The sequence below is a fragment of the Orcinus orca genome, chromosome 2 (assembly GCF_937001465.1).
Source record: "Orcinus orca chromosome 2, mOrcOrc1.1, whole genome shotgun sequence".
Taxonomy (NCBI): domain Eukaryota; kingdom Metazoa; phylum Chordata; class Mammalia; order Artiodactyla; family Delphinidae; genus Orcinus; species Orcinus orca.
Genome location: NC_064560.1, coordinates 75317168 through 75332360, shown reverse-complemented (window position 1 = coordinate 75332360; position 15193 = coordinate 75317168). Strand labels below are relative to the sequence as shown.

The following is a 15193-nucleotide window of genomic DNA, read 5'->3' as shown; positions in this document are numbered from 1 at the left end:
TGCTTTTTCACAATTGTACTGGCTATTATTTCTTGTTTATTTTTCCATATGGTCTTTAGAATCTGGTTGTTTAATTCTAAATTGCATTGGTATTTTAAATTCCGTTACATTAGTTTATAGATTAACTTAGGGAAAAATATATAATTTTGTACTTTAAGTCTTTCTACATAGTGTTCCTTTACATCCATTCAAGATGACTTCCCTCCCTGACTCAGGGGAATTTTAAAGTTTTTTGTTTTTTTTTTTAATGTAGATCTTACAAGTTTCTTAATATATTTATTCCTATGGAATGTTTTTTTCCTATTTAATGGGTCTTTTATTCCATCTTTGAAATTGGTTGTATTTTGTATTCATAAAGAGCTTTGATTACAGTATCTTAGTTTTATACTTAGCCATCTTACTGAATTCTTTTAGAGATTATAACAGTTGAGTCATTTGGGTTTTCTAGTTATATAACTCCATATTAGCCCCTAATGCTTTCTCTCACCTAAAATAACACTAACAGTTGTGATAATGGACACCTTTTTCTTCTTCCTGACTTTAATAAGAATGCTTCTCATGTTTCCCCATGAGATAGATATTTTATCAAGTTAAGGAAATATCCATTTATTTATATTTTATTTTGTTAAGAGTTTTAATAAGAGATTGTGATTGAATTTTATTAAATGTCTTTTTAGCATCCATGGAGCGATCTGAATGATTATTATGGTTTATCCAGTCACTTTTTCCCCCCAAAGAGCCAACTCTTATATTTTTCTATGGTTTTTCTGTTTCCTAAGTAATAAATTTCTCCTTTTATCTTTATTAATTTATTGTTTTCTATAAGAAAATATTGTCCCCTTTCAAACTTCTTGAAATGGACACTTAATTTATTTTCTTCTTGTTTATTGATATGAGTATTTGAGACTCTGAATATTCCTTAAAGCACTCCATTTGTCACGATATCTATGTTTTCACCTTTATTATTTTCTTTATCTGCAACTTTGGTTACGACTTTCCCTTTGACCCAGGAGTTGCTTAAACTGAGATTCTATTGCTTTTACTGCATGCTGTGGATTAAAAGCAAGCCATTTGTTTCATGCCAAGGGGAAAGTGTTACACAGGGCATGAATATCAGGAGACAGGGATATTGAGACTGTCTCCTATCACTAAGTCAGGGAACTCTTTATTCTACATGGTATATCTTCTACATCAGCTAGTTTCTTCTCAAATGTTGCCTCTGTCCCATTCTTTCTATTCTCTTTTTCCAAGATTATGATTAGACACATCCATCAGTATTTCTCACTCTGTCTATCATATCTCTTAACCCACTTTTTTTATTTCCCTCCTCCTTTTCTCTCCATGCTGCATTCTGTATAATTTCTTCATATCTATTTCCTAGTCACTAAATCTCTCTTTCAGTGGTGCCAAAAACCATTGATTTTCTTCAACAATTATATATTTGATTTTTTAAAGTTCTTTCTAGTTTTTTTTCCAAATTTGCCTGATCATATTCAATAGTATCTTGCTGCTAGCTTGTTTATGTGATCTCATCTTCTATTTTTTAAGACATTTTATAGAGTTATTGTATATTCAGTATCTGATAACTCTATTATCAAAACACTATGAGAATTTAAATCTTTTTCTTGTTGTTTCTGCCATCTGTCACTCATGTTTCCACAATCAATCATGCTTGATTGTGAGTTTACATTTTATTGATGATAACTATGAAATTCTGAGAGCCTGAGTGGTGATTGCTTTTCTTCAGGGAGAATTTGTATTTATCTCAATGAAAGCCAGGAGATGCCACCAATCCTTCTAGGACTGGTAAACAGTCTTCCAGATTCCCTGGTCTAATCTGGGTGTCTCAGGTAGAGCTTGTGACCTTGCCACCAGCCCAAAACTTATTCTGCCAGCTCTAGTTTCAAGATCAGTGCTGGCCCTCAGGGAAATGCACCCCTTGTATGTGCTTAGCACAGATTGGAATATGTTTGTAAGTAGGTATAAATATAGCCATGTGTGTATTTTGTATTTGCTTCCTTGAATAGTTCTTTTTACTTCTGATGAGCTCAGCAATAAGAATTGTGTTTTATTACAACACCTCACTATTTGTATAGTGGAGGAGCAGCCCAGCCTCCCTCAGGGTATCTATTCTGACATTTGCCAGAAGCAAAAGTGCCTCAGGCACACTTCTCTTTAGAGTTTCTACTGTTTCCTAACTCCGTGAACATGATGAAATGAATGCATTTCCACCTCCAAGCCTTCCTTTCCATTCCCTCCACCACTCAATTTTATTCTTTTTCTTAGTGGTTAACATTTTACCTTTAAAATTTCTTATATCTCAGTTATATTTATCTGTTATGTTTTCTCCTCCCCCAGCTAGAAAAGATGACAAAATTGGGATATATGGACAATCTCCTATTGCCCCCACCCCACTGCACCTTCTTTTCCAGGCTGTTCTTATCAATATTATTTCTGCCTCACCTGGGGTGTATCATCTGCATTCTGTTCTCCAGCTTCAACCCTCCATTGTTTTTGTTCAATGCTTTGATCAGTGCTCACTTCCAATCCTTTTATCATGAGTTTTCCATCCATTTCTTTGTTGACAGAAGTTCATCCTTTAGTATTTTCTCCAAAAGAGGATTTAACTCTTTATATGTTCAAAAATGTTTTTCTGTTACCTAAATACTTGAGCAACAGTTCAGTTGCTAGTAACTTCCTGGGTCACATTTTGTTTCCTTGTATCTTTCTAAACATGACTGCCTTCTGGCAGTGAATGCTGCTGTAGAGAAATGTGCTTGTAGCTTAATATCTTTTCCCATCATCCGTGACCTGGTCTCGTTTTTGGGGGGAGGGGGCGGTGGGCTGGCTGCCTTAAATATCTTTTTGCTTTATCTGAGATCCAGTAACTTTATTGGGACATGCCTCTGTGTTCATCATTCTTTGTCTTTTTCCCTGGAACAGGGCTTTGCTTTTCAATCTGAGTCTGAGATCTTCTTTCATTTCAGGATAGGTCTTGAATTTATATTCAAATACCTCTCCTGTTACATTACTTTAGTTCTCTTCTTTAGGAGTCCCATGCTTCTTACCCGGCTTGGGGTCCTTGACCTCCACAATCATCTGCCTCCTCACTGGAAAAGTGGAAAAATAGAGAAAGTCCATCCTGCCTGCTTCCTACTTATGCTTATGTCAGCTCTCCTTTATGTGTCTTCCATATCTGTCATTTCCTCTTAATTGTTTTGAATTATTTGTTCATTTCTATTTTTATTGTATTCACTTTTTCTCAATCATCAACTCCATGTACCTCCCTGTGTGTTCAGTAGTGTGTCTTTTCTTTATGCTGCTTTCACTTTAGTTATCATTGGTCATCTGCTTTTATTTTCTGTTACATTTCTTGATCAAGTTCTAATAGCTCATATTTTATCTCCTTTGACATGACTGTCTTTTCCCTTAGTTCTTGTGTATTAGCTTTTTGCAAATGCAAAAGAAAAGACACAATTACTGTGTTTTTAAAACATTAATAGTACTATGCTTGCACATTATTTTTAGCCATTCCATGATCATATTGTCTGATGAGTACTCTTCATCTGCTTTCTCCCTCCTGTTTTTTCTCCCTTTTTTATTTACAGTATCTTAGTATAGATCCTGTACTGCTTCTTTTCTACTATTGTTCACCTCTGAGTTATTCCTGGACCAGCTATTTATAGGATGTTCACGTCAGGGAGAAGGAGGGCTGCTTCCAGGCTATCAGAAACTCTCCTTATGAGAGGGGTGTGTGTGTGTGTGTGTGTGTGTGTGTGTGTGTGTGTGTGTGTGTGTGTGTGTGTGTGTGTGTCCCAACTTACAGAGACTGCTCACCATGCAGAGTCTCTCTCCTGTTTGAGGTATGACTTCCTGCACGTATGTTTTATCCTTATATTTCCTTGTGAAGCTCTGATTTCCCTGCTTTTACCTTGTGATAAGTTGAGTCCAGATAACCTTATATCACTGTCTAAGCATTTATTTACTTATTTAATAGTTTTATTGAATTATAACATGCATACAGAAAAGTACATAAATCCCTAAGTTTAGAGCTTGATCAGTTTTTATAAAGTGAATGCACCTGTGTAGGCACCACATGGGTCAAGAACCAGAATATGAACCTTGATAAGTAAACTCCCAGTCCTGTGTTTCTGACCCCACTCAGGGCCCTTGGTGTCCACAAACATCTGCCTCCTCGTTGGAAAAATGGGAAATATACAAACAGCTCATGCAGCTCAATATCAAAAAAAACAAACAACCCAATCGAAAGGGCAGAAGATCTAAATAGACATTTCTCCAAAGAAGACACACAGATGGCCAAAAAGTACATGAAAAGATGCTCAACATCACTATTATTATTTGAGAAATGCAAATCAAAACTACAATGAGTTATCATCTCACACCGGTCAGAATGGCCATCATTAAAAAATCTACAAGCAATAAATGCTGAAGAGAGTGTGGAGAAAAGGGAACCCTCCTACACTGTTGGTGGGAATGTAAATTAGTATAACCATTATGGAGAACAGTCTGGAGATTCCTTAAACAACTAAATATAGAACTACCATATGATCCAGCAATCCCACTCCAGGTCATATATCCGGAGAAAACCATAATTCGAAAAAATACATGCACCCCAATGTTCACTGCAGCACTGTTTACAATAGCCAAGTCATGGAAGCAACCTAAATGTCCATTGTCAGAGGAATGGATAAAGAAGATATATATATATATATATATATATATATATACACACACACACACACACACACACACAATGGAATATTACTCAGCCATAAAAAGAACAAAATAGGGACTTCTCTGGTGGCGCAGTAGTTAAGAATCTGCCTGTCAAGGCAGGGGACACAGGTTCGATCCCTGCTCCGGGAAGATCCCACATGCCGTGGAGCAAGTAAGCCTGTGTGCCACAACTACTGAAGCCCACGCGCCTAGAGCCCATGCTCCGAAACAAAGAGAAGCCACCACAATGAGAAGCCCGCGCACTGCAACAAAGAGTAGCCCCCACTCGACGCAACTAGAGAAAGCCCACGTGCAGCAACGAAGACCCAACACAACAACAACAAAAATGAACAAAATAATGCCATTTGCAGCAACATGGATGGGCCTAGAGATTGTCATACTGAATGAAGTCAGACAGAGAAAGACAAATATCATATGATATAGCTTATGTGTAGAATCTAAAAAAAAAATGGTACAAGTGAACTTATTTACAAAACAGAAATACAGTCACAGGTGTAGAAAATAAACTTATGGTTACTGGGGGGGAAAGGGGGGTGGATAAATTGGGAGATTGGGGTTGATATATACACACTACTATATATAAAATATGTAACTAATAAGGACCTACTGTATAGCACAGGGAATGCTACTCAGTACTCTGTAATGACCTATATGGGAAAAGAATCTGAAAAAGAGTAGCTATATGTATATGTATAACTGATTCACTTTACCATACACCTGACACTAACACAACATTGTAAATCAACTATACTCCAATAAAAAAATTTTTTAAAAGAAAGAAAATACTGCACATTTTGGTTCTAATTTAACAGTACACACTCAACTGGGGAAACCCAAAGGATTTCACCTATGGTCACTAATAAAGGCATGAGTCCAAGTATTGCCACTCACTCTGCCTGCATCTTGCCTTGGCCTCCCTGAGTGAGCCCTTAAGACTTGCTCTAATTATTGCAGGACCTATGAGTAATAAACTCATCTACTTCAAAAAAAGAAAAAGAAAACAAAAAGTGGGAAAAAATAGAGAAAGCCCTGCCTCCCAGGGCTTTCATGAGCCTCAGGATGACAGACGTCAGAGCACTTTGTCATTTGTAAAGCGTGACGTGAATGCCAGCTCTCCATCTAGAAGTCATCACAGTGACAAGCATTGGTGTGGTCCACCCCATTTGTTCAGCTGTGAAAATGAATCACAGAAAGGCAGTTGCTTGGCTTGGGCGCACAGAGCAATGCTGGTGGCCAAGCTGAGGTCAGAGGCTACAGCTTTACAGTCACCTTTTCTGCTCATCCTCATTGTCTGTTTCTAAACTGACTTCCAACACTGTAGTTTTCTCTTACTCATTTTTGAACTTCATATACATGGAGTCGTATAGTATCCCATTGTTCTAATAGACCATAATTTACCTGTTCTGCTGTTGGTAGGTGCTTGGGTTGTTTCCATCTTGGGAACTAATACAAATACTGTGGCTGTGAACATTCTTGACAATGTTTTTGGTGAACGTACACACACATTTCTGTTTGATACAAACCTAGGAGTGGAATTGCTGGTATTGCATTTCTTCAGCTTTAGTCAGTACTGTCAAAGAGTTTTCCAAAGTTGTGGAACTAAGAATCTCATCATCAGTTTATGAGACACTTGGTATTCTTACATCCTTGCTGACACTTGGTATTCTCCATCTCTTTCGTTCTAGCCACTTTGGTCAGTGTGAAGAGGTGGCTGGTTGGTTTTGTTTGTTTGTTTCTATTTTTTAGCTGGTTGGTTTTAATTTGCTTTTCTCTGATGACTAATGAAACTGAGCATCTTTTCATGTTTTCTGGCCATCCTGTATGTTTATGTATCCTTTTATGTGAAATGTTTGTTCAAATCCTTTGCCCATTCTTCTATTGGGTCTTTTTCTTGATTGATCAATAGGAGTTTTAGGGGTTTGTTTTATATATATTCTGGATACAAATCTTTGTTGGTTCTGTGCCTTACAAATCTCTCTCCCATTGCAAACATCTCACTTTCTTACAGTTGTCTTTGATAAACAGAAGTCCTTCATTTTGGGACTTCCTAGTGGTCCAGTGGTTAAGAATCCGCCTGCCAATGCAGGGGACACGGGTTAAATCCCTGGTCCGGGAAGATCCCCCATACCGCAGGGCAACTAAGCCCGTGCATCACAACTACTGAGCCAGTGCTCTAGAGCACACGAGCTGCAACTACTGAGCCCGTGCGCCACAACTAATGAAGCCCGCTCACTCTGGGGCCTGTGTGCCGAAACTACAGAGCCCATGTGCTGCAACTACTGAAGCCTGTGCACCTAGACCCCGTGCTCTACTATGAGAGAAGCCACCGTGATGAGAAGCCTGCACACTGCAACAAAGAGTAGCCCCTGCTCGCCGCAGCCAGAGAAAAGCCTGCACGCAGCAATGAAGACCCAGCGCAGCCAAAAAAAAAAAATTCTTCATTTTAACATTTCCCTACTCCAGCTCATTTTAATATTAAATAGTATGATTAATAGTATAATTAGTATAATAGTATAATAAATAGTATAATTCATAATTTTTTTCCTTTATGGCTAGTACTTTTTTTGTTCTGTTTAAGAAATCTTTGCCTGACCTCATTCTCCTTTTCTTTGATGATTAGAAAAGTTACGAGAAAACACTGTCTATAAAGGTCATACACCACTGTCTTCCTCTCTCTCCTAAGGGGCAATTAGGTCTCCTAATCCTAAACACTCCTACCCCATAAATTCACCTCCTGGGCCCGCCTTGTCTCATGAATACGTGTCCACACACTGACACCATGCTCTGGAAGAGCTCTTAGGTCAAAGTGCATGAAATCACACACTTAACAAGGTGCCGTTGGTCTTTATGGGGACCAGCTGGTGCTGTGCTCCAGCCACTCATCCTGTTACCACTCCATTGAGAGGCGGACAATAATGGGAATGTGGAGGCTTTTCTGAACCCAAATGTGCAAAATTCCACTCGACTCATCAACTTCTTTAGGGGCACAGAGCAGCTCTGACATACTTGAAAAATGAAAAAGGGCTGTGGGCTGTTCTGAGCTCATTGTCAAGCCTGCGGTTCTGCTTTCCCTCCCTTTGCGCCTTTGTTTCTGTCCCTTCAACATCTAAACATTTTCCAACTTTGGACAGCACAGTTGCGCGTCTCCTCTGCGCAGATGTTCGCGATTACTTGGAACAGCCGGCCTCTATACTGAGTCCTCACACCCTCACGAGCCCTGCAGGGACTGCCCTGAGCTGTACGTGGGGACCCTGCCTGAGGTGTACCCTCCGGTCCACGGCCGCACCCTGGAGGATGGAGCCTTCAGGCATTGTCGCCATGATTGGGTCTGGCATCCTGGAAGCACTGCATCTTTCAAAGAGCCTTAAGTACATCTGTTCTCAATTTTTAGACCACAAGGCGAGGATTTGGGTGCAAGGAGTTTATCTGGGAAGTGATCCCAGGAAGCACTGTGAGGGGGCAGGGAAATGAGGGGCGATCAAGCAAGGTGCACTGATGGGCGGACAACAGACCACCCCTGGGACCTTGCCAGATGTGTGGACCTTGCCTCAGAGCCATTCCACCCAGGGACGGGTGTCCAGCTCCCATCCCTTGTGGTTAAGGGTTGCTCCGTGGCCAGAGAGCAGCTTCTAACAGGCAGATCAGGGAAGCAGCAGGACATGTGGGGGGACGGTGTCTGCCCTGAGTCCTGCAGGGGAGACCGAGGCAGATGGGGAGGACACCAGCCATGTCTGCTTCAGTTATTTTGATAAAGTGTCTCATTCTGAGTACTTTACCCATGTCCAAGTTTCCCATTAATACAAATGGGAAAATGGGAGTCTGTGTTTTTAAATGCTTTTTCCTGTTTTAGTAGAATTATTTTAATTGTATATTCGTGGATGGTAAGAAACTCTCTAGGTGAAATACTGTAAGAAATCACAGGTGGCTCAGCGGAGCTAGCAAGCAGGTGACCTCAGGGAGGATTGAAGTTTGCCTCTTTAACCCCAGGGCAGCCCTGAGCCTACATCACCTGTTGGGTTCTCACTCCTGAGGCCGCATAGCAGCTGCACCAGCCTCAGCTCCAGAGGGAGCCCGCCCTGAGGAGGCTTGGTTGCTGAGGTTCTTTTCCCATGCGCTCTGTAGGACCGGTGGGAATCTGCTTTGTACCTTCCTACATTGAATGTATCTGCTTGTTAAGGGCTCCCAGGCCCCAGCCTGCATCGGATGCCTCCTAGGCCCTCAATAGCTAGTGCAGGAACTGCTGAGCTCAACCTCCAGGAGGTGAGCCCTCCTAGGAATAAATGCATGGAATTTTGTTGAGCTAAATGAACTAGTTGAAATGATGCATCTATTTTTTTTGATATCCAGATACATGACCCTCCTTCTTCCCCTCATGTTTCAAATCCCAAATCCAAACCGGTCAGGGAGTTCCACCTTCCGGCCCCATTGTGACCTGTGTGCGGAGTTCTCGGCAGTCACGTTCTTTCCCTTGTCAGCAGCATCTGATGTGTGCTGGACTGTGGTGCCTGGTGGAAGGAGATACATCCTGCAAAACCAAACTGGACCCTCCGCTGGATGGCACAGAGTGTGGGGCAGACAAGGTAACCCAGCTTCTCACTGCCCCCAGCAGGCAACCCCATATCCCCTGCACACTGGCACCTCTTCTGAAAGGTGGTCCGCACTGCACTCAGGAGCCCCTGAAGCACCCCCGGGCCACCCCAGAAATTCCATGGAACCCATTTAAGGCACAGAGGGATATGTTCAGCTCTCTCCTGTTTTTCTTATACAGGAATCATTTACTCAATATTTTTATTAAATTAACTCCTTTTGTCACATGAGTGAATTTACTTAAAACTTTTATATCAGTAGACCGTAAATGGAAAAACAGGATCACTTGCCGTGCAGAAAAGGCTGTCGTAAGATGATTTTAATGAGAACAATACTAGCGGTTAAGAGCGCCAGTCTTCAGCCTGATCTTCATTAACAGGAGAGACTGGCAAGTGTTAGGAGAGGTGTTCAGGACCAGCAGCCACAGCCTAAGGCTTTCTCTCTAGTCTTATTGTACGAACTGAAAGAGTTGCTGTGATCAGGACCATTAAGTCACATCTCCTGCCCCAGGGTTTGTGCCACACACATTGGGAAATTATTTTCGAGGATTGGCTTTCTCTTATCCTCAGAAAGAGCCGAGGTTCTCCCACGTGGCACCACGTGCTTGGCATCTCCAAGCACCAATCCCAGCCCTGAGGTTCAAAACTACAGAGCCAGGAAATACTGCCTTTCAGAAAGAGACTCACATTAAACAGTTTGCAGAAGATAGGTTTCTCCATGAGCCATGTGAATTCATCCTTTTTCTGGGAATTTAGAGAACCTCCACTGAACACATTCACGTGGAAGTTTAGGGCAAAATCCAAACCCCAGAGCCATAGCAGTGTCAGGTTGGATATGGAAGGAATGTCACCAATGTCACCAGAGTTAGCAAACTTACACACCCCGAAATAGTCTACTTTTGTGTAAATTAACAAAAATTGGGTTTCGGAGGCGTGGTGTTTTCTCACATGGAGGGGATCTCAGTTTTTAGTGAGTAAGCAGGTTTGCTGCCCTGCTGTGTTTCAGTGGTGCCGCGCGGGGGAGTGTGTGAACAAGACGCCCATCCCGGAGCACGTGGATGGAGACTGGAGCCTGTGGGGCAGCTGGAGCATGTGTAGCCGCACGTGTGGCACGGGAGCCCGCTTCCGGCAGAGGAAATGCGACAACCCTCCGTAAGTCCCCCTGACCAGCCTTCTCCAGGGTGCGTGGATCGGGGTTTCCAAACTGCAGCTCGCATTGCCTTGCAGAGCAGGGTCTGTCTCCCACTGTTGATTTGAGCTGAAGGAAAGTGAACTTGAACCGAAGGTCCAGGTTGCCGGGCATTGTGTGCATCAGATGGCATCTCAGCTCAAACAGAACTCTCTCTGTAACAGAGATGCAGTAAGTCCTGTGGGGAGCTGGCTACCCTTCCTTGCATGGGCCCTGGTAGAACCGTTTCTCATCCAGCTGGAAGAGAATCCCTCCTGGCCTGCTTCCTGGCTGCCTTAGACAAGGGTTATCCCAGGGAAGCTGGCAGACCTTCGGAAAAGTGAGGCTGACCTTCAAATTGGTTATGAGCTAATCTGGGAGCAGCCTGGCTGTTGATAAGTTGCAAAGCATTTGTGGGTTCCACTCTTTTGTATCCAAATATCTTTCACCTGTCCTGTTAGAACTGTTTGACAGAAAATAGTTTTTTAGTTTTGTTTCCTCATAGGCTTCCTTTTATTGACTATGATGATGCCATAATCCTTGTTCACCTCTACACATTTGTTCCAAAAAACTCAGGGCTAGATCTTATGCTAAACTGTAATAATTCCTTTATCACAGGTTTATTTTTTCTCCTTTTCTCTTGAAATTTCCCATTTTTAATATTTCTTTAAATTATCTGTTTTACATCTAGTGTGCCATCACATTAAGTTTTGAAAATGAGCAAGTTATAAATTATGACTAAAAGGAAATGGTTTATATCTACAATTAAATCGTATTGATGAATAATTAGCAAACCTCTCCTGTATTTAAAAATTCTAATGTCCAATGTGTATCCCAAACCAATTAAATCACAAACTCTGCAGGTGGGGCCGGGGAATCAGATGTGCCAAATCTCTCTGGGCGACTCCAACGACCAGCCAAGGCTGAGAACCTCCAGATTAAAGGAAAACTTACGCTCACAGTTTAGTCAATGTCAGGAACACTGTATTTTCTGGTAGTGCTGTAAGCATTGGCATTATGTATTGTCTTATTAAAACTTTTCCCTCCAGCACCCAGCAGAGTGCCTGACAGGTAGTAGGTAGGTATTTAATCTTTTAGAAGTGAATTCTTAATTAAAAGCATAGGTGGTATATTAGGATTTTCCAGAGAGGCAGAACCAATAGCCATATACGTACGATTTATTATTGGCTCACATGGTTATGGAGGCTGAGAAATTCCGTGATCTGCCACATGCAAGCTGAAGGCCCAGGTATAATTCAGTCTGAGTCTGAAGGCCTGAGGACCAGGGGAGCCCATGATGTAAATCCCAGTCCAAGGGCAGGAGAAGATGAGAGGAGACATCACAGCCCAAACAGTGAGGCCTCCTTCTGCCTTTTGTTCTAATCAGGCCCTCAGTGGATTGGGTGATGCCCACCCACACTGGGGAGGGCAACTGCTCTAGGAGTCCACCAATCCAAATGCTAATCTCATCTGGAAACACCCTCACAAACACCCCCAGGAAGAATTTTTAGTCTCGGCATCCCATGGCCAGTCAAGTTGGTACATAAAATTTGCCATCATAGATGGGTAGATGATTAGAAAACCTATTTAGCTAAGTGGTGAGAGGTTACTAGTGGCTTCAGCTTTTCCATTTCTCTGTGATGATGTTAAAATAGTTCCACCTCTCGCCCAAAGAAGAGAGCTCTGGGTTTGGAATCATGGTTTGGAGATTTGGGCCCAGTTTAGTTGGTTATTGGTCGTGTGACCTCAAGGAAGACCCTTCTCTCTCTGGGCCTCAGGTTCCTCCTTTACAGGGAGCTGGCATGGTATAGTAGGAAGAGCCAGGCTTCAAAGCCAGAACAGACAAGGCTTCAAATCCCAGGGCCACTTTTTTTTTTTTTTTTTTGCAGTACACGGGCCTCTCACTACTGTGGCCTCTCCCACTGCGGAGCACAGGCTCCAGACGCGCAGGCTCAGTGGCCATGGCTCACGGGCCTAGCCGCTCCACGGCATGTGGGATCTTCCCAGACCGGGGCACGAACCCGTGTCCCCTGCTTCGGCAGGCGGACTCCCAACCACTGCGCCACCAGGGAAGCCCTCAGGGCCACTTTTTATAGCAACAGGCAGCTGTTACCTTCCTATCCATCTAAAAATTGGAAAAATCCATGGAAATGCATGTAAAGTACATGATTTGTATTTACTACACGGCCCCTCTTGATATTAGCACCAGGAGAAGAACAGGGGCAAGACCACATGCCCTACCTCCTACCTCGCAGCACTGTTTTGAGGCTCAGAGGAGAAAGGATTTGTTAAGTGCAGAGCACAGTTTGCAAAGGCTGTGGCTGTCATGGGTGCTTCATGTTTGTGATTGGAGCTCAGGTGCTCTCAAGGACTGCTCTCCTTTGGCACATTACATACATCATCCCAGGTCAGGTGACACCCAGTAAATGTCATAGTAGGGGAATATCTGACCCTTTAAATACCTCTGGAAGGACTCTGTGTCCCAAGATGGTCAACAATAGGATTGTGTTTAGGTGAAGGCATCCTTGCAAGAATAAGATGTTATCAATGCTGAGCAAATGTGTTAGGCACAATTTTCATGGGACCTGATTTTGTGTTTTGTGAAGATGACATCAGCTAAGGCGCACCCCCCCCCCCCAACCATGCTTCGGCTCTGCCCATTGTCCCCACCCCAGCTGCTTTCTCTGTTCTGGGCACAGGGGCATTTTGTGATAGGAGGCTCCTAAAGACCCCTGAGTTCAGAGGGCTGAGTGAACATACCCCCCACCCTGGCCTGTACTGCCATGGGATTTCCCATGCTGCATCCTCACCCCACCCCTCCAGGCCCATTGGCCCCATAAAGAGGCTGTTCTGGAAATCCCAAAGTTGTTTTAAAAACCTTCTTCCATGCCTCTGCTTTATCAGGTGGCCCCCAACTGGCGGTCATGAACTTCATCTCTCCTTGTCCCCTTCCTACATCTTATCATTGAGGAATGGGGAATCTGTAGGACTACCGCATGTAGACAGCTGAGGGGTTTTATGCGTCTCAGCACATCAGGTGGTTGTGGGCTCTGACACATCTCCAGGAGGGAAGTCTTCCAGCAACACCCCGTGGGGCAGGGCAACTGGAGAAGGACCCGAGAGAGAACACCCTCCTCGGAGATGCCTCTCCAACATGTGGCCTTCAGTAAACCTGCACAGGGCCCTAACTCAGGGCCAGGGACCCTGCTTGGTGTACACTTAAGATAAGCAAAACTGGATAAAGTCCCCGCCCCCCTATAGGAGCATAGTCCCGCCAACTCCCTTGGTTTTCTCCTGGACACCTCAAACCTGATGGTTCCTAAGCTGCGATCTCTCCTCCCCCAAACACCCCTCCCAGCCCACGTCCCCCTCAGTAAATAGCACCACCAGCTGTTGCATAGGTCGAGTTCAAAGCCCCTGAGTGCATGCATGGCCCCTTGTCCCCTCTCTTCCTCCTCCATCTCTGATAATGATAAGAACAGGGCACACAGGGCCCTGTCTAGGTGCCAGGTTCCCTTCTAGACATTTGCACATAGTAAATCACCTAAATTTGTCATAAGGGAGAGGCGTCTTTTTTGTCCCCTTTGCACATGTTAAAAATTGAATCATATGGAGGTTAGGTAACTTGCTGCAGGTCACACAGCTGGGCAACGGCCGGTCAGGTTTGGACCCAGTGGCGAGGCTCCAGTGTCCTTTCGGACGATCAGCATCAGCCTCCCTGCTTCCCACATGATCCCCCCGGCCCCCAAATTCATTCTCCACAGAAAGCCAGAGACATCCACTTACCAGTAAAGCCAATTACACCTCTTCCTGCTTCAGCCCTTTTGTTCACTCCCCGCTGCACTTAGAATGAAATCCATGCTCTTCACCGTGGCCCCTGTATTAGTTTCCTGTGACTGCCATGATAAATTACCAGGACTTGGTGTCTTTTTTTTTTAATTTATTTTATTTTTTATTTATTTATTTTTGGCTGTGTTGTGTCTTCGTTGCTTTGCGTGGGCTTTCTCTAGTTGCGGTGAGTGGGGGCTACCCTTCATTGCGGTGCGCTGGCTTCTCATTGCGGTGGCTTCTCTTGTTGCAGATCACGGGCTCTAAGCTCATGGGCTTCAGTAGTTGTGGCTCGCGGGCTGTAGAGAACAGGCTCAGTAGTGTGGCGCACAGGCTTAGTTGCTCTGCGGCATGTGGGATCTTCCCAGACCAGGGATCAAACCTGTGTCCCCTGCGCTGGCAGGCGGATTCTTAACCACTGCACCACCAGGGAAGTCCCTTGGTGTCTTAAAACAATATAAATTTATCCTCTCACAGTTCTGGAAACCAGGAGTTTGAAGTCAAGGTGTCAGCAGGATTGATTCCTTCCTGAAACTCTGAAGGAGAATCCATTGCTCTCCTGTCCCCTTGCCCTTGGTGGCTGCGGCCTTCTCTGCCCTATAGACTTACCACTCTAGCCTCTGCCCCTGCCTTCATGTGGACGTCTTCTCTGTGCTTCTCCTCACCACCTCTTCTCTTCTCAGGACACTGGCCATTGGGTTTAGGGGCCACCCTAATCCAGGATGATCTCATCTCATAATTATGAGATCCTGATGATATCTAGCAAGACCCTTTTCCCAGTTAAGGTCACATTTGCAGGTTCTGGGTGGGTTTGTCTTTGCAGGGGAAGGCACCACCCTATTCAACCTACTGC

At 43.7% G+C, this 15193-nt stretch overlaps 1 protein-coding gene across 5 annotated transcripts in view; it reads left to right on the top strand.

Annotated features, from left to right (window-relative positions):
• Positions 1–15193, top strand: part of ADAMTS17 (ADAM metallopeptidase with thrombospondin type 1 motif 17) — a 353876-nt gene that overhangs the window by 207972 nt on the left and 130711 nt on the right. For 3 of the 5 annotated variants that reach the window (XM_033431429.2, XM_033431428.2, XM_049706099.1), the window contains 2 exons: positions 9234–9338; positions 10351–10496. In XM_033431429.2, coding sequence (XP_033287320.1) covers positions 9234–9338; positions 10351–10496 — 251 coding nt within the window. The remainder of the gene's footprint in view (positions 1–9233; positions 9339–10350; positions 10497–15193) is intronic. The other 2 variants (XM_033431430.2, XM_049706098.1) reach the window with 1 other exon arrangement.